Raw genomic sequence first — 20733 nt, 5'->3', positions numbered from 1 at the left:
GTCTACAGCCTCTTCAGGAGGTGTATGGTGATTCCTGCATAGATTGCGTTGCTGTAGTCCAAGCGGCTGGTGATGAGGGCTTGAATGATGGTGCATCTGTTGGAAATTGGGAGCGCCAATGGGCATTGGGTCAACAGACGATTACGATGCACTAGAAGGGACCCTCGACACCGCCAGTGGTGGCATGACAGGGCATTGTTTGCAGCTGGATGTTTGCTAAGGCTGACACAATCTAGCGGCTCACCGACAAAGAAGGGGGGGATACCCAGATCACAGGATGGGATGTGCTACTACTGGTGCTGGAACTCGACACCAACTGTTGGCAGCCCTGAGCCACCGACTGCGGGGAATAACACTGGGGCGCGCAAGGGGGTGTACACAGATGACGAGAGCTCGTTGTGTGGGATGCCGCAACACATCAAGAAAGGGCCTTCGTCCACCACACAGCACTATTTGGCAACACGAGTGAGCGCAGGTGTGGCCTCTCTCCCCCACGCCCCACCGCCGGCGACATGTCCTACGGTATGTTTGCGACTCATCCACACCACACGTCCCAGGGAACCAGAAGACTGGGGCTATGAGTTCGATCACTTTACATCCAAATTATTAATGTCAGAATGCTAATATGTTACACCGGACAAGCAATTGGACTGACCTTGTATCTTCCGTTACCGGTTACATTTTCAATAAAGAATAATTAAAAATAAATATATCCTGTTTCACATAGTCTCTCTAGCTGCCGAACGCTGCTACCACCCTCACCTCCCTCCCCCATTTGAATTGTTGTCTTCACTCGTCGGGAGTGGCCACGTTTATGCAATGACAAGAGTTAAGAGATGAGTCCATGCACGGGACCCAGTCCTGAGATTTCCTTTTACTGTTGAATATTTTCAGGTGTGCTTCTTGAATCGGTTCAATCGAACTGAACCTTTATAGCATGTATTGCAACCCCGAAAATGCATAGATTTACCAAATTAAAGCCGAGGAGCGGAAACAAGATGTACTGGTGGAATGAAGTTTAGTAACCTGGCCCATGGCTTGGGCTTGATGCTGGGCAGATAAAGCTCTGATTTGAACAGTTTAGAAAAAAAAAGTTTGATATAAACTAGGTATTGGAGCGCTTTACATGAGCACCACCAGTTATATTACATAAGGACAAATTCGATGTTGGTAGGCACGGGGAGATGGATTGATTTGCCCAGAATCACAGGATGTTGAGCCCACGCCGAGACTCGAACCTGACTGGTTCCTGGTTCCCCGCTCCAAAGTAGGCAGCTCTGGCTGTTGGGTAGGGGGAGGGAGGGCCCGGGGAGTGTGAAATATGGAGGGCGCCAATAGGAGAGGATTGGGTAGGCACTAGGCACGGACTAGTTTTATCATGTACACGCAACATCGCAGCCTTTGCTTTTATTAGCAATCGGAGGCCTCCCTGACCATTCCAGAACCTAAGCATCTGTACATTCAGCACCCTCTCTTGTAAGAAGGAATGCTTGTATAAAGGATTTGCTGCCCTGTAATAGAATTTGTTTCAGGCTATATTCTATTCTTGTTCAATGATACTCGGGAATAAATCAGCCGTTCTACCATAAAGGGGGTGTTGCCAAGCTCATTAATGTCCAACTAATGCGTATGATGAAGCATTACGTAAAACAACGATCTAGCATGGAAATTGCTTGGTTTGTGCGTTATATATTGGCATTCTTTCTATACGTAGACTTGATTTCAAGAGATAATTATATATGTTTTGCCAATAAATTCTGAAGCCTCGTTTCCATGTTCCTTTCGAATTTGAGCTGTTTCTAGTTTGACAGCAGTTAGCCATAAAAGTACAACAGCTCCCCCCAACGGATTGTAAGCAGGCTGCAGGAAATCGCTGCCCGAGGGCCTTGGCTACTCACTCAACGAGTTGATTCCGGTGTGCGAAAAAATATCCCAAAGCAACACAGGTGCGGGCAAGACTCTCGTGACCTCCCATGGGGTCAGCAGGGGTTCGTCGTCTGTGAACGACAGCGTGAAGGATGCAACATCAACATGCTGAAAAGGACAATGGTAGAACGCGCCGTTAAAATGAGAAGAACCGAAAAAGCAAGTTATTCACACATTTATTGTACTACCAAAGTAACAAAAAAAGTTCATGTGCGGAATTTCTTTTAGACTTGTATTGTGCACCTGAACAGTCATGTTGAACTCAAGTTCCTAAAAAAAGAACCGACTCCTATACAGAACCATCCACAGACCACAGCCATGTGTACTAAACCAAGTAGTGCCCAATTCCACGCCTAAAATGTGCACCCTCAAGAAATACCTGCTACCGGTGTTCTGTGAGGCCTGTATTTGCATAACTGAGTGACAAATTAAAATGATGATCACCTTATTTGTCCAAATGCATACATTGTTTGCTTCACATGCATATATATTTGTTGCATAGTTATTTGGGTGGAAAAATAACATTTGTAAAGTCAGTTTAGGCAGAATAGTAGTTAAAATGTTTCTATTTTCAAACCTTTTTTGGGATTTCTCCATCGTGTAAAAACAGCGGACCACTTCTTTAAAACGAGAGGGGTCCTCTATTTGTTGGTATTTGAGCACATCTGGGAGACCGAGGGATGAGAGGGAGAAGTAACATGCCTTTGACTCCACATGTGTTCGATCTGTCCATAGTTGTTGAGTGGGAGCCACATTACCTGTGTAACGCCTTCAGCCGGTCCTGGGTGTCTAATCAAACTCCCTTTGCATGCTGGGGCTTGTAGGCAACACCTATAATGGGACTCAACTGGCAAGGAGTCCTAAAATGAAAAGGGTTGTTTGATTGAGTCCACTTGGAAGGCAGTGAGGGATGCTGGAGAGGAGTTGTGGTTGTAGATTCTCGTTTGTGATATTTTTAAAACAAGCCGGGGGAAGAGGGGGGTGCAGTGGAGAGATTGACATATTTTTGTGAACAGTGCATCACTGAGCCTTTTCTGCGCACATGTGGTTTACACATGTGTAACTAGGCAAAAGAGACACATAGATTGAGGTCCTTAACCCAGTTGTGTAACGTGTCCCCTCTAGTGCCCACCAGCATTCAGACGAATATATGACGTTACAACGAATTCCGTTGCAACGCATGCCTTTACCACGCATGCGTTACAACGGAATTCGTTTTCCACGCATAACAATTACCTCGATTGTTTGCGTCATACGTCGTTAAGAGAAAGTGGAAGTTTATTTTCCGATTTCTCTTAAACGACGCTGATTAAATAAATAACCCGACGTGACTTCAGGTGAGTTTTTTATTTGGGGGGGGGAGACCCTCCAAACCCCCCTTTTTTTACTTTTTACCTTTACCACATATACCTTTACTACAAACCTCGTAGTAAAGGTATGCGTGGTAAAGGCTTTCGTGGTAACCACGCATGCGTTGTACTGCATGCGTGGTTAACGATTTCGTGGAAACGGCTTCGTTGTAATGGCTTTTTTGTTTTTCCCCCATTCGAATATATGACGTTACAACGAATTCCATTGCAACGCATGCCTTATTTATTTATTTATTTATTCAAAGTTTTATATAGCGCGAACAAGATCCTTACAGATAGTAGAGCGCTCCACAATGAAAGGGGTAGGGGCAGTAGGAATGAACAGAGGTAATGGGAGCAATGTAATAGTCACTAATATGAAAGGATAATAATAACATACATAAAACATATCAAAATACAGTCAGGTAAACAAGAAATATAAGACGGCACAAGTCCATGATCCCACTACAGAGGTGTTCAGGTACACTTTGGGTGTGTGGAAGGCTTATAACAGTGTTTTAGTATAGAGAGAGCACTGAGTGGGGGCACCGGGAGGGTGAAACAGTGACCCAACGTGTATCATATATTGGTTGGTAGTAAGAGAGTAGCGTAGTAGTGTCTCTCTCAGGTAGAGGTATAGTGCCAAAGGACAAGGTAAGCATTGACACAAAGCAATGCAGAGTCTCTGATCCAACGCCTTTACCACCCCATCTCTTCTCCCACATCTACCCACCCCCAGTGCCCTCGTCCCCCACAAAGTCCTTATTTATCTGCGAGACAGCCTGCCATTGTGATGAACTGTTGAGCACCTACACAGCGTGTTGCAGGAATTTCTAATGCCTCCTTGTGAGTTTATTTCTCTTTTGTGTAAGACTGCTCTGCATGGCTTTAATAGCGTGTATGTCCCCCGACCGGATGGCTTTAGAGGCTAAAATACCAGCAGTTGTCTAATGATGCTCTTCATCTCTCTTTCTATCTCCTCACATCTGCTACAAAGAGTGTATGTAGGGTGAGCATTCAATTGTTGCAAACACCTGCTGGACTCCAGGCCCTGCTACTATGCAAGTAGCTGTACAACACTACTGCACGACTACATATGGCAACAAGAACCACAACACCACAAAACAACTGCAACACTACAGCTTCAACACCAACCGTATAACAATATGCCTGCACCTAAATATGCACATATATTTATTTACTTAAGTTTGTCATGGGCTTAAATTGGACCATCCAAACAGTAAAATGGAAATGTAATTATTAGTTTCCTTCTCCCCCATGATTACCAGTAACATACATTGTTACAAAATGCCATATCATTTGCTGTAGTTAAGTTAAATTCAGCCTGTTTCTAGGCTTTTAAGGCCAAGTTTTGATGTACAGCCCAGGAATCTGGGCTGTGAAGTCGGGCTAGTTGATTTCCAAGTTCCACTTTGGAGCAGGCATTGGGTCACCAACGAAACTATCAAACTTGAGCTGTCCCTGAAACCCACATAAGGTAGTGCCCTGTGTGCATTTCTTTAAAATCTGCTATAAGGTGTGGCCCAGGGATCATTGGATAATTCACTGTATCTCATAAGCAAAATCAACACTAGTTTCCAGCTGAAGATATCTGCGGAGCTTGCCTTTGAGGTCATCAGATTATGTTCAGTTACTTTCTTGCTTTGTCGAGCTGCCATTTCTGCAGGGCGTGACATTCCAGTTCATGCCTGCTGCCTTAATGTGACACATTCGCAGTTTTACCTCTCAATGAACCTCTCCCTGATGCCGGGTTCATTTGACCTTTTCTTGACTTCACTGGGGACTCACAGGATTGTTGTAGAGAGAAGAGGATCTGTTGATTGTGTGGTGCATCGGTGGAAAGCGCACAACAAATAGTTAGGAAATATCTATTTTGTTACTGAAATCTTGGAGGAGCACAGATCATCTGATCACTGCAACTTGCATGTTTCATATAGGAGTACTTCAAAGCCCACCTGTATTCTGTTAAAGCGCTAGGACGCCTGCGAGTAGCTATCGCGCTATATAAAAACTTATTCCATTCCATTCCATTCCCTAAGGAGCTAACATTTCTGCCAGTAGTACGGTGTACGTCTGCGGATGTAATAGTGAGAGTGCTTGGGCCCCAGTGAATGTTCCTTAAAAGAGAACACATTCTCCTTTCCTTCATGAACACTTGTAACTTTGTAAAGATGTGAATGAATGATTAGGGGCCCTTTTGATACACGGCGGACACTTGGAGGCTCGTGCTGGTTTCCCGCTGCAGTCTCCCTGAGCGCCGCTTCTTCCACCACGCGGCAGGAGACTACAGCACCCAGGAGGCTCGGCGGTGACACGCCCACCGGCAAGCGCGCCCGGAGGCGCTGATAAGGGAGAGGAGAGCCCTGACAAGCGGTGGCCCTTTTGATACACGGCGGACACTTGGGGGCTCGTGCTGGTTTCCCGCTGCAGTCTCCCTGAGCGCCGCTTCTTCCACCACGCGGCAGGAGACTACAGCACCCAGGAGGCTCGGCGGTGACACGCCCACCGGCAAGCGCGCCCGGAGGCGCTGATAAGGGAGAGGAGAGCCCTGACAAGCGGGGGCCCTTTTGATACACGGCGGACACTTGGGGGCTCGTGCTGGTTTCCCGCTGCAGTCTCCCTGAGCGCCGCTTCTTCCACCACTCGGCAGGAGACTACAGCACCCAGGAGGCTCGGCGGTGACACGCCCACCGGCAAGCGCGCCCGGAGGCGCTGATAAGGGAGAGGAGAGCCCCGCCTCGCGGGACGCGCGCAGGCGTCGCCGGGCTGAGCCCGGACAGAGGGCGGGCCATCTGTGGCCGTCCGGGGACGACCAGGGACGGGACGGGCCACCCCCCTTGGCTGCATTCGTGAGTACGTGCCCAGTTTGGCCGGTTCAGAGGCCAATTGTGTTTTAAACTTTGGTTGGGACTTCATAATTGTCCGAGACTCTTTGATTTTTCCCCAATATGTCTATTCAATCTACCCTCCCGGACAGCTACCTACTAAAAGTAGTCACTAGGATTAACAGCGATAGAAGGAAATCGCTAAGCAAATGTAATTTATCTGATCCCCCTTTGGTTTCATCTTTGGACTCTAATAATGCGGATATAATCATTACCAATGATCCTATTATAACAGCTGAGACCGATAATATCTGTATTAATGTCGATCCCACTGAGGCTCCTGCTGATCTTTCTGTGGTGGAAGATACATTGAATCCATCTGAGACCCCAGAAGGCACCCCTTTACAATCCACCAGAGCTACTAAATATATGAGAGCATGCAGGAGAGTAGTTCCTAAACGGGGAAATCATTCTGCCAGGAAAAAAAAGGATACCTTACATAAGGAGAATACTGGGGACGATGGGGCTTCATCTATAGACAATTGTGTTTCCATTAATACTAAACAAATTGATCTGTTAGTGAGTACTATTGAGGACAAATTGAAGTTGGCTGTGGAGCCTTTGTTAGTCAAGATTGATGATTTGGGGGCGGAAGTACTGAGATTGAGGGCTATGATGGATCAACATATAGTTAATTCGGATAAATCTATACAAATTATTAAAGATACCTCATGCCCTCGCCCAGCTCCAATACAAGATAAGGGACAACCACGTCAGGTAAATAGTGCCCCCCCCCTGTAATTAATGTAGGGAAACAACTATCTAAAGAGACACCTGTATCGGCACGCCCATTATTAGATGATATGGGCCAACCTCCGCAGGTACCGGCGGTTGCGGTAGCAGCCGTAGTGTCTGGAGGTTTAAACTCTGATGCAAGAACACTACAGGTATCAAACAGAGTTAAGACTGTGCCGGTGACAGTTGTGTCAGCTACACCAGCCATCCCAGCTGTCATGAGGGGGATCGATGGGGTACCTGTTAGGATATGCAGAAGACCAGTAGATCTTCCCCCTGAATGTGTACCCTATGTGGTAGTACTAACTAATGTCCCGGCTCTAAATCAGACTCCGCATAACCAGGAGTCAGTTGACTCCTTAAAAAATAAAACAACTTCTTGGTTAAACCGCCATTGTGGTTATCCAGTTGGCTACTCTGATCAAATTATATCTATCAGAAGAGTCAATTGGATTGGTAACACCCGGAAGACCTGTGGGGGTGATTGTGTAATTATAAATTTCAAACACCCACAACATGTTGCGACGATCTTGCTCAGAGCAGCTGCATTAACGCAGTCTGAGACAGATGTCGTCGCTCGACCATTGGGCTATTTCTATAACCATCTTAACAGGTTGCCTTCTGCCAACTGTAGGGAGGGGGCTAATAATAATAATTTTATTTCTTCATCAACTGGAAATAGACCTGTGTTATCCACCTGTAGCCCTGGTTTTTCTGATGGCAGACCTAATCTGCCTATGCACATGTGTTGTACCCTGCTCCTGGTGGGAATAGATTTATAACACACACCCCCAATCTTGTACCCACTCGCAATGATATTTTTTCGCCTGCTAATGGAATGATTTATCAAGTCCCAATCCAGAATAGGTATCAGTCATTGAGTTTTCTGGATCAAAACGACTGACATCAGATGGGCCCTGGAAATGGGAGGGATGTAAACAGTAACTATAATGGTGGGTCAATTATGCCTGAAATCGAACTGGTTAATAATGTGACTACAGATTGTATGCCCGTAGGAGGAAATGATGAGATTTTTAGGTATAACATTCAGCTTTCAAATTCAGATGAGAACATGTCCGCATATAGTGAAGGCCAGCCTAACGTCAGCCATCATAGGAAAAGTGAAACCTGCTACATCGCCAGCTGGAATATTGCAGGCTTGACGGCTAAGGAGGATATTCTGGGATGGAAAGAATTTATTAGTTTATTTGATATCATTTGCCTACAGGAAACCTGGTGCAAAAATTTTAAGGGCAGTGATGGCTTTGTATCCTATGAACTCCCTGCCCTGGCATCTCCCTTTGGTAGAGCAAAGGGAGGGTTGCTGGTCTTGATATCAGTCAAGTTACCAATTCTGGTGAAAAAGCATGTAGTAGTGGGGGCTCACTCTCAAATTTTATGGCTATCGCAAGAAGCGGGCAGAAATATACACTTTTGATTAATTTTTATAATAATATATTTGATGGTACTAGGCACACAGTAATTAATGACTTAGAAAATGCACTAAGTCGTATTGTGAACAATTTTAATGGTGTTTATGAATTTATTTTTGTGGGGGATTTTAATATTTCAGTTTGCCCCTTATCATCCCAGAAGTTATGTGGTGTCTATGATCGTTCAGGGGATGCCGACGTTCACTTCCCCCATAATTTGTATGGAGAAAATCTGAACAGTTTTCTGATAGACCATGACATGGAAATTTTGGAATATGGAAAGAACGACCTGGGAGAAAGTTTACCGACTTTCAAAGGGAGGGGGGCTAATACTGTTATTGATTTTATGTGCATGTCCTCTAACCTAGTTCCTCTGTGTCCAGAGCCTAAGGTGGTTGATGTTATGCTAAGCGACCATAATTGCTTAACTATTGATGCCATGATCTGGAAACCTGCCGCTGTTTCTGATCTGGGAACTATTGTTAATATTGAACCCCATAGACCAAATGGTTACAGGTTAAGGTGGAAAGGAGATAAAGCCGAAAAAACATCTGATTCTATCATTAATCGTTGTATGATAGAAATTACGGCAATCCTTGAATCAGACAACATCATGGCTGGCAACATCAATCACTTTGGTAGAATTAACGCAAAAATCAATAAGAAGTTTACTAGAGTAGCCGGGCACAAGAGTAGAGAAAAAATGGGGTGGTTTGACCACGCGTGTTCTACCGCCCGCAAAGACCTTAAAGAGGCTTTAGCAGTTAAACCTAGAAACAAGAGCCTGGTGATCCAATTTAGGCAGGATTATAATCTGACCCTCAGACGCAGAAAGGCTGAACTCCAGCAGGAAGCATGGGATAACCTTACCCTAGCAGCAGAATTGAAGAATTGTACACTGTTTTGGGCCACGGTGAATTGTCCTTTTCTTAAGGACGAAAAGGTACCAGAGCTAACATCTAATGTGAGCATGGAATCATGGATTCAACATTTTTCAATCATTTTTGATTCTGGTAATGGACCGGTACCCTCTGGAGATGGTTGGCCTATTGTTGCCCTAAATATTACCATACCAGAGGTCATGGATAGTATTAGAGCAAGTAAGGGAGGGAAGGCCCAGGGACCTGATGGGGTGCCCATAGATGTGTATAAGACTGCTCCGGAGATATGGGGCCCACTGCTGGTTAAGATCTTTAATGCAGCAGTTAGCTATGAGATACCGTCAACATGGGCAGAATCAATAATTGTCCCCATCTATAAGAAAGGTGACCGGGGCGATGCGAAGAATTACCGGCCAATATCCCTACTGGATTCATCAGTGAAAGTCATGAGCCGGGTCCTTTTGGTTAGATTAGAGGAATGGGCAGAGACCAATGGGATCTTAACAAACAGTCAGTTTGGGTTCAGGAAGGGCTGTGGTACCATAGAGCAATGCTTGAATTTAGAATTGTTGGTAGGGAGATATACCCAGGCCAAAACAGGGTCTATCTATTTGTGTTTTGCTGACCTAAGCAGCGCTTTTGATATGGTAGACCACGCTATACTCTGGGCTACACTGATTGAAATGGGAGCTCCAAAAAGTATAGTTTATTTTTTGGCCCGCATGTATGAAAAGCTAAGTACCTGTGTTCGGTATGGACCCAATGGGGAATGCACGAACAAGTTCAGGATCGGGAGGGGAATAAGGCAGGGGTGTGTTTTGGCACCCCTGCTTTTCACACTCTTCATTAATGAGGTCGATTCAGTTCTACAGACAGTTACGGCAGATGCCCCGAGAGTTAACAACCTTAACATCCCTGTGTTACTCTATGCGGATGACGCCGTGCTGCTGTCTAGAACACCATTGGGTCTTCAACGTCTAATGGACAGGTTCGTCCAGTTCATTAAGAGCAGGAAATTGGTCATCAATAGAACTAAAACTTACGTATTGTGGTGCGGACCAGGACGATTTAAACCGAAATCCAACTTCCGTTATTCCATCGAAGGTGATCCGGTCCAAAAGGTGGATAACTTTTGCTACTTAGGGATTACATTCTCCAAAAACGGCAGCTGGGATACAGAACATAAAGCCGTTAAAACAAAAATGATGAGGAGTGCCAATGGTGTATTTGTATTCGCCAAGAAGTTGGGGAATAGGCGCATTAAAGACATGTTAAATATCTTTCAATCTAGATGTCTTTCTGCGGCCCTGTATGGGGCTGGAGTATGGGGTGTGTCATCAGCCGGGAGTCTACAGGTAGAGGAGAATAATTTTCTGAAAAGGCTCCTCTGTTTACCCAAATCTACTTCCAACAACTTGGATCATAAGGAATTGGGGGTTCAATTCCTGAATGATATGATTATGTTAAGACCCCTATTACTGTGGCGCTCTGTATGGCTGAATGATGGTACCTCTTTGAATAGAGCCATTATCAATGATTGCCTTACTTTGGACCAGCATTTAAAGATCCCATGGATCAAATATGTCATTGATAGCTTCCAAAAGGTCTTTGGGTTTGATATGTTAAATAATCGATACTGTGCCTCTGACATCTCCAAGTCTAATTTGAAAGCTACTTTTTTGAACTATTGTGCAGAAAGGAGTGCTTTGGAGGAATCAAAACTCTCTACTTGTATGCTGTACAATAGCTTGAATGACTCTATCGGATTTCAACTATACTTGACACAGGTGACCAGAGTTTCGCACCAGTTTGTGCTGACCAGGATGCGGATGGGAACAGTACATTATCTGGTAGCGTGTCCTAAGATAAATATGCGTCCTTCTGGACCCTGTGCTTGTGATAATAATGCTGAGCAGAGCACTGTGCACTTTCTTTTATCATGTCAATTGTACAGTGAGTTACGGAAATTGTTCCTAAAGCCCATGCTGAAAAGATTTGGAGTAAGAACAATCAATGACTCTATGAAACTGCTTTTTAATCTGTATCATCCAGACATTTGCTTTTTTACGGCTACTTTCATGCTCAAAGCAATTGGTACTAGGAAAAGTATGTGCTTTTAATCATTTTAATTATTTATTCCATCCCCCTCTGGATAATAATGTATTATATGTTTTTTCTTTTTAACTTGATCAAATGTTATGTATTTATTACTGTGTGTGCTTTTATGAACATGTTTTCTATGCTCCGAATAAAGCTTTATGAAATGAAATTAAATGATTAGATCAGCTGCGAGTACAAACATTTATTGAGGAACGCTGCTTAACTGAAATAAATGAGATGCCATTTTGTAACTTAATGTGTTTTATCTTGGTTGTCCTTAAGTGCTTGAAGATGGAAATGAAGCGTGATATTTCTGTTTGTATTTTTATTTTAATTGACACATGTATCTATGGTTTTATTTAAACCACTGACGAACGTAAGTAAATAAATACAGAAGATAGTGATCAATGTTCTTTGAGTCCCTCCAATAATTTATTTTATTGTTCTAGGGAGAAGAAGGCCAAGTAGGATCACCTGGACACAATGGTAGCGAGGGGCCAAAGGTGAGTCTGTTCTTCAAAGTGTCTTGTAGTTCTGTTTTTCTTTGGCTATCAGCTACTCTCCTGTCCTCATACCCTTCTGCGTTACTATCCACTTATTCTAACAACTGTTCCCAACCTTTGATTGAGCCATCATTTGTGTTGACATCCTATTAAAAAGTGGTAGGCACAAGGTCAGTGCAGCGCCAGGACACCACGTAACGAGGTAACAGTGCGCTTTACAAGTATACATACATTACAGATCTATCAGTGACCATTAGCACTGAATCCCTTCCTCTGACAGTGACGCCTGTTATGTGGTGAGACATCAGTGCACAATGTTTTCAGACACTGCATACTCCTTTTACTACCTGAGGGCACTTGATATGTTTTTTGGTCATGTAACCTACAACTCAGGCCATCCTCTATGGTGACATAATCCTGTTTTGTGCATGAAATGAATGAGAAACCTGTTTTCTAGGCCCATACTAATTTGAGCTTGCAAAAGAAATGCAGACTTACAATACGAAATATGTTCTATTTCCACATATTTTTCTGTTACTCGTAATAATAGTCTAGGGAAGGAATGTTTCCATTCTCTTCAGCATTTAGCATTATACAGTGTCCAAAGATATGCTTCACTGTAAATGTCCTTCTGTATTTCTTCTGATACAAAGCCACATCAGATACAACAGACGACAACGCCCGTTTGTTTCCTGAAACCTAAACAGACTCATGGTTAACTTTCCTGTCTAACAAATGTCGTTTCTGAGCAGAGAACCCCTCTTTGCTGCGTAGAACACCATCTTTTTTTGAAGAGGTTTGAAAGGTACCGGTGTTTATACGATGGGGCTAGGTAGATGGACTGGTTGCTAGAGGAATGCTGACTTCTGACCTAATGCAATAAGATGTTTAGGGGCTGTTCATCACTCGCCTTACAACTATAGACCTTTAATAACTGGATTTAGCCATTAGTGACTTGGTCAGCATTTTAGATCTAAGGAGCAGTGTGATGAAATAGGATTAAACTATATAATATATCGCTTTCAGTCTAATAATCATTCACTTACATGATATGTAAAAGAATAATGCACGATAAAAAGTAAGTTTGGAATAAAATACCTATACTTGTGGGTGTGTACTTATTTTGTGGTTTGTGATGAGACTCTGCATAATCATGTGCAGATGAAAGATCTCTGGTCAGTCTCTCTTACTTCTAACACTCATATTCATAAGAGCATAACTCATTAGAAAGAGTGAGAGATACCTGCCAAATATCATATTATCTGAAAAAGTCACATTTCCCTTTTCGGGCTCAGGAAATCTACTCTTTGTGTCTAGGAACATGACAGACCCTTGCAGAGCAGGCGAGCCAAATATAATTATTTACATTTGACAATAGTTTCCTTTTTGATGATTCCATATTCCACCAACAAAGACAGAGCACCTAATAATCCAAGCTCTCTCTTACACCAATATATTGTCAGCGAAAAGTGACATCAGAAATTTCAGGACTTACAGCTACTCCCTTTTGCACCTTTAGGGATGCAATCCAAGCTAAGGATCAAAATCGGATTGAGGCTTACGTCCTCAAGATCTTTTTAGGGATTTGGCCTGGAAATGGAGACCAACGATTGAACTCTCATGGTGCGTGAGCTTGTCTTGAGCTCCCAGTGATCAGAAATAATAAGTCAATGATTTCTGGCATGATATGTATGTATGGGCTGGTCTCTTGCTCGCAGTGCTTAATTTGTAAAAGACATAGTGCCGGGGCTCTCGAGAGGAGGACACTCGAGCTTGCACCATCCGTTGCCCCTGGCAGCACTGCCAATGACAGCACCAACACACTACTAATCATCACACTCTTAAAAGTGTGACCGTTCATACTATTACAGGCCCCCGAAGCTATAAGAATGACTTTGGAGGCAAACACTAATAATTGGAAATTGAAATGGAAATAATAAACAAAAGTTGTTGTGCTCGTACCTAAATTGGCAGACAGTCATAAGCCCCGGTGCTGGCAATTAAGTGCCGGTGCTGAGCACCCAAAAGCACCGGCACAAATGACTTTTCAGATGGAGGTCGATAATTAAATCCGCATTTTGAAACGTTCCATTTGTAAACTTGCTGAATGTCTGAGTGTAGTTTGAACTAGACTTCCATCACAGCTCTGCCATGGAACTTCCTCGAATATCTTTGGGACACAGATACATTATTGAACTTCTAAATAAATCTGGAGTTGTGGCTCTATACTCTCAACACATGAACAGCATCAACGACCACAGATTTCAGAATTCAGCAGTACAGTCAGCACAAAGAGAACCTATTAGTTTACAGAACAAGCGACCACAAACACTAAAAACAATTCTTTCTTTTCAAAATATGGACACCGTTATTATTGACTCAAAATGTGAATGCTCTCAATCTGAGAGGTGTTTTTCCTTCAATATGAAGTTCTCAGACACTTTTAAGTCGACTACAGTTGGGTGCCAAAGCAAACTTCAGCGTTTTGTATGCTGGTTCAAATCAAAACTTTGTCAAGTAAAAAAAATAAATTGATTTTGTGAAAGAATAATGTTTTTTCCATAGAGCAGAGAGACCTGGGATAAATTTAATACATTTAAATACAATAAAAGATTCAAATGATTAATAAAACAAAAGTAGCTTTGGGAAGTAAAGGAATTTTAGAATGTGCACCTGGAACCTACCTAATGAAAGAGATCCCTTTAGTTAAAAGAACGTAGGTAAGCAGGAAAAGCTCCCAAAAATAGTTAAACGTGGCGTAGGACCAATATCAAATACTTGTGGGTAGCACCGACTACTAGGAATGTTTTCCTGCTGCAAAAGTCAATCTGTTATCTTTCTCACTAGCTGTGATGTATTCAGATCAATGAATCTGCGACCAATTCAGTTACCCCTTTGAAGTAAGCATCATGAAAGAATTCTTTCTCTTTGAAAAGAGAGGGCATCCGTACTTCAAACTCAGCACACATTGTTACAAGAGACAATTGGCAGAGAACACAAGAGGCATTTGTTGTTTTCAAACAGCACTGTATTGGAATGTAGGAGCTGTCTGTACCAAACATATGCAATTGTTGCTGAACATGTGGACAATATTGCAGGGATAATCTTTGAACGTAAAGAAGAAGGCCTATTTTTCCTGTGCATAGCAAATATTCACAAACTGAAATCTCACTGGTACTAACAAATATGACCACACATGACTGGCATACAAAATGTGCTCACTTACTCAGGAAAGGATTATCCCCCTGTCCCGCATGCTGGAGTAATAAACCGTGATGATTGAGTGCCAGTACAGCCAAAGAGGAATGCACTTTTTCAGTGACCCTTGAAGAGCTAATACCCTGTCAACATCCATTTAACTCTTTCATACAAATTATCAGAATGTACATATTAACACTGACTTTCCTTGTACTGCCTTCTTACCGGTGCAGTACTGTTTGTGTTTCTTACATACACTGCAGTATGCCCTATCCCTCCCTCTTATCAGTAAGGTTCTTTATAGCGTTTATTTTATTGATTTATTTTTAATTTAAAAAAAAAAAAATATTTGAACCAGGAGCAGCAAGAGACATAAGAGGAAAAGGAAAAAAAAAACAGAATAGCAACACACACAAAAAAACATAAAGCAATGATTATTAGTACAGCATAAACACTTGAGAAATAGGTACCTAGAAGACAGAAAAAAAACAACAACAGGGCAATGAAGGGAATGAGAGACAATATTAACTGGGGCAAGATGTAAAGATTTCACCCAGCAGAATTATTAACAGTGTTTATTGGGATCAGCCGAATCATCTGCTCCCAAAAGCAGGGGTGAAGCCTGCTTTCCAGTTAGTGACAGGCAGCCAAATTGCATCCCCCCCGCTTCTTTGATTTATATCCTCTAGTATCATAAATGGCCACTTCATAACTATAAACCGCTAGAAAGCGGGCTAACCACATCTGAAAGCTGGGTGTGTCGGGCTCTTTCCAGCGAGCTGACAAAATTAACCTTAATACAGCTGTACCAATAAATAGCAGTCTTTCTTCAATTTTCGATAAGTTTAAAGAGTTATCATGTCCCAATAAAAAAAGGGTTTCCGACTCGGGTAATTTATGTCCAAATAGCTCTTCCCAAAAGGCTGAGATCATACTTTTAATTGAGACCAGCTCAGAACAATTACTAAACATGTGGATAAGGGTCGCAGGTCCTTGTGAGCATCTGGGACACATGTCATTCTCTCTTTTGCCCCAGGCGAATAACTTGGCCGGGGTATAATAAAGGTCAAATAAGGTTTTAAAAAGCTGTGCTTTCAAATTACTATTTAACAACAAGGGGTGGTGATGGACAGAGTTTCTGAATTAAGCAGAATACTCTCACCCAGTCAAGAGATCAGGGCTAGATCCAACACCGTTTTTTAGCTCACTGCACCATCCCAGTTCAGAACCTGGCTATATGCAAATTAGTCTGTTCCTGTCCCAGTGCATGATGGGAACAGGGCAAACCAAACTACCAAGCCAATTCTTACACTGGGAAGGAAACAAGCTTCCGGGGACCGGTTTCTGGCATTTCAGCCGTCGTCGGCCCGGCTTGCTTGAATCCTGATGGTGCAATGAGCAAGGGACTCACATCTGAGTATACCCTTCCACGCTTAGGGTGGACAAAATATTTAACAACAAGGGGTGGTGATGGACAGAGTTTCTGAATTAAGCAGAATACTCTGACCCAGTCAAGAGATCAGGGCTAGATCCAACACCGTTTTTTAGCTCACTGCACCATCCCAGTTCAGAACCTGGCTATATGCAAATTAGTCTGTTCCTGTCCCAGTGCATGATGGGAACAGGGCAAACCAAACTACCAAGCCAATTCTTACACTGGGAAGGAAACAAGCTTCCGGGGACCGGTTTCTGGCATTTCAGCCGTCGTCAGCCCGGCTTGCTTGAATCCTGATGGTGCAATGAGCAAGGGACTCACATCTGAGTATACCCTTCCACGCTTAGGGTGGACAAAATATTTAACAACAAGGGGTGGTGATGGACAGAGTTTCTGAATTAAGCAGAATACTCTCACCCAGTCAAGAGATCAGGGCTAGATCCAACACCGTTTTTTAGCTCACTGCACCATCCCAGTTCAGAACCTGGCTATATGCAAATTAGTCTGTTCCTGTCCCAGTGCATGATGGGAACAGGGCAAACCAAACTACCAAGCCAATTCTTACACTGGGAAGGAAACAAGCTTCCGGGGACCGGTTTCTGGCATTTCATCCGTCATCGGCCCGGCTTGCTTGAATCCTGATGGTGCAATGAGCAAGGGACTCACATCTGAGTATACCCTTCCACGCTTAGGGTGGACAAAATATTTAACAACAAGGGGTGGTGATGGACAGAGTTTCTGAATTAAGCAGAATACTCTCACCCAGTCAAGAGATCAGGGCTAGATCCAACACCGTTTTTTAGCTCACTGCACCATCCCAGTTCAGAACCTGGCTATATGCAAATTAGTCTGTTCCTGTCCCAGTGCATGATGGGAACAGGGCAAACCAAACTACCAAGCCAATTCTTACACTGGGAAGGAAACAAGCTTCCGGGGACCGGTTTCTGGCATTTCAGCCGTCGTCGGCCCGGCTTGCTTGAATCCTGATGGTGCAATGAGCAAGGGACTCACATCTGAGTATACCCTTCCACGCTTAGGGTGGACAAAATATTTAACAACAAGGGGTGGTGATGGACAGAGTTTCTGAATTAAACAGAATACTCTCACCCAGTCAAGAGATCAGGGCTAGATCCAACACCGTTTTTTAGCTCACTGCACCATCCCAGTTCAGAACCTGGCTATATGCAAATTAGTCTGTTCCTGTCCCAGTGCATGATGGGAACAGGGCAAACCAAACTACCAAGCCAATTCTTACACTGGGAAGGAAACAAGCTTCCGGGGACCGGTTTCTGGCATTTCAGCCGTCGTCGGCCCGGCTTGCTTGAATCCTGATGGTGCAATGAGCAAGGGACTCACATCTGAGTATACCCTTCCACGCTTAGGGTGGACAAAATATTTAACAACAAGGGGTGGTGATGGACAGAGTTTCTGAAATAAGCAGAATACTCTCACCCAGTCAAGAGATCAGGGCTAGATCCAACACCGTTTTTTAGCTCACTGCACCATCCCAGTTCAGAACCTGGCTATATGCAAATTAGTCTGTTCCTGTCCCAGTGCATGATGGGAACAGGGCAAACCAAACTACCAAGCCAATTCTTACACTGGGAAGGAAACAAGCTTCCGGGGACCGGTTTCTGGCATTTCAGCCGTCGTCGGCCCGGCTTGCTTGAATCCTGATGGTGCAATGAGCAAAGGACTCACATCTGAGTATACCCTTCCACGCTTAGGGTGGACAAAATATTTAACAACAAGGGGTGGTGATGGACAGAGTTTCTGAATTAAGCAGAATACTCTCACCCAGTCAAGAGATCAGGGCTAGATCCAACACCGTTTTTTAGCTCACTGCACCATCCCAGTTCAGAACCTGGCTATATGCAAATTAGTCTGTTCCTGTCCCAGTGCATGATGGGAACAGGGCAAACCAAACTACCAAGCCAATTCTTACACTGGGAAGGAAACAAGCTTCCGGGGACCGGTTTCTGGCATTTCAGCCGTAGCCGGCCCGGCTTGCTTGAATCCTGATGGTGCAATGAGCAAGGGACTCACATCTGAGTATACCCTTCCACGCTTAGGGTGGACAAAATATTTAACAACAAGGGGTGGTGATGGACAGAGTTTCTGAATTAAGCAGAATACTCTCACCCAGTCAAGAGATCAGGGCTAGATCCAACACCGTTTTTTAGCTCACTGCACCATCCCAGTTCAGAACCTGGCTATATGCAAATTAGTCTGTTCCTGTCCCAGTGCATGATGGGAAAAGGGCAAACCAAACTACCAAGCCAATTCTTACACTGGGAAGGAAACAAGCTTCCGGGGACCGGTTTCTGGCATTTCAGCTGTCGTCGGCCCGGCTTGCTTGAATCCTGATGGTGCAATGAGCAAGGGACTCACATCTGAGTATACCCTTCCACGCTTAGGGTGGACAAAATATTTAACAACAAGGGGTGGTGATGGACAGAGTTTCTGAATTAAGCAGAATACTCTCACCCAGTCAAGAGATCAGGGCTAGATCCAACACCGTTTTTTAGCTCACTGCACCATCCCAGTTCAGAACCTGGCTATATGCAAATTAGTCTGTTCCTGTCACAGTGCATGATGGGAACAGGGCAAACCAAACTACCAAGCCAATTCTTACACTGGGAAGGAAACAAGCTTCCGGGGACCGGTTTCTGGCATTTCAGCCGTCGTCGGCCCGGCTTGCTTGAATCCTGATGGTGCAATGAGCAAGGGACTCACATCTGAGTATACCCTTCCACGCTTAGGGTGGACAAAATATTTAACAACAAGGGGTGGTGATGGACAGAGTTTCTGAATTAAGCAGAATACTCTCACCCAGTCAAGAGATCAGGGCTAGATCCAACACCGTTTTTTAGCTCACTGCACCATCCCAGTTCAGAACCTGGCTATATGCAAATTAGTCTGTTCCTGTCCCAGTGCATGATGGGAACAGGGCAAACCAAACTACCAAGCCAATTCTTACACTGGGAAGGAAACAAGCTTCCGGGGACCGGTTTCTGGCATTTCAGCCGTCGTCAGCCCGGCTTGCTTGAATCCTGATGGTGCAATGAGCAAGGGACTCACATCTGAGTATACCCTTCCACGCTTAGGGTGGACAAAATATTTAACAACAAGGGGTGGTGATGGACAGAGTTTCTGAATTAAGCAGAATACTCTCACCCAGTCAAGAGATCAGGGCTAGATCCAACACCGTTTTTTAGCTCACTGCACCATCCCAGTTCAGAACCTGGCTATATGCAAATTAGTCTGTTCCTGTCCCAGTGCATGATGGGAACAGGGCAAACCAAACTACCAAGCCAATTCTTACACTGGGAAGGAAACAAGCTTCCGGGGACCGGTTTCTGGCATTTCAGCCGTCGTCGGCCCGGCTTGCTTGAATCCTGATGGTGCAATGAGCAAGGGACTCACATCTGAGTATACCCTTCCACGCTTAGGGTGGACAAAATATTTAACAACAAGGGGTGGTGATGGACAGAGTTTCTGAATTAAGCAGAATACTCTCACCCAGTCAAGAGATCAGGGCTAGATCCAACACCGTTTTTTAGCTCACTGCACCATCCCAGTTCAGAACCTGGCTATATGCAAATTAGTCTGTTCCTGTCCCAGTGCATGATGGGAACAGGGCAAACCAAACTACCAAGCCAATTCTTACACTGGGAAGGAAACAAGCTTCCGGGGACCGGTTTCTGGCATTTCAGCCGTCGTCGGCCCGGCTTGCTTGAATCCTGATGGTGCAATGAGCAAGGGACTCACATCTGAGTATACCCTTCCACGCTTAGGGTGGACAAAATATTTAACAACAAGGGGTGGTGATGGACAGAGTTTCTGAATTAAGCAGAATACTCTCACCCAGTCAAGAGATCAGGGCTAGATCCAACACCGTTTTTTAGCTCACTGCACCATCCCAGTTCAGAACCTGGCTATATGCAAATTAGTCTGTTCCTGTCCCAGTGCATGATGGGAACAGGGCAAACCAAACTACCAAGCCAATTCTTACACTGGGAAGGAAACAAGCTTCCGGGGACCGGTTTCTGGCATTTCAGCCGTCGTCAGCCCGGCTTGCTTGAATCCTGATGGTGCAATGAGCAAGGGACTCACATCTGAGTATACCCTTCCACGCTTAGGGTGGACAAAATATTTAACAACAAGGGGTGGTGATGGACAGAGTTTCTGAATTAAGCAGAATACTCTCACCCAGTCAAGAGATCAGGGCTAGATCCAACACTGTTTTTTAGCTCACTGCACCATC

At 44.2% G+C, this 20733-nt stretch overlaps 1 protein-coding gene across 1 annotated transcript in view; it reads left to right on the top strand.

Annotated features, from left to right (window-relative positions):
* LOC144752426 (uncharacterized) overlaps positions 1-20733 on the top strand; it is a 1170660-nt gene that overhangs the window by 587956 nt on the left and 561971 nt on the right. Inside the window, exon 26 of the mRNA XM_078640356.1 lies at positions 11780-11833. Coding sequence (XP_078496482.1) covers positions 11780-11833 — 54 coding nt within the window. The remainder of the gene's footprint in view (positions 1-11779; positions 11834-20733) is intronic.

The sequence above is a fragment of the Lissotriton helveticus genome, chromosome 5_1, assembly GCF_964261635.1.
Source record: "Lissotriton helveticus chromosome 5_1, aLisHel1.1, whole genome shotgun sequence".
Taxonomy (NCBI): Eukaryota; Metazoa; Chordata; class Amphibia; order Caudata; family Salamandridae; genus Lissotriton; species Lissotriton helveticus.
Note: the sequence above shows the minus strand (reverse complement) of the source record. Positions and strands in the feature narration are given on the sequence as shown.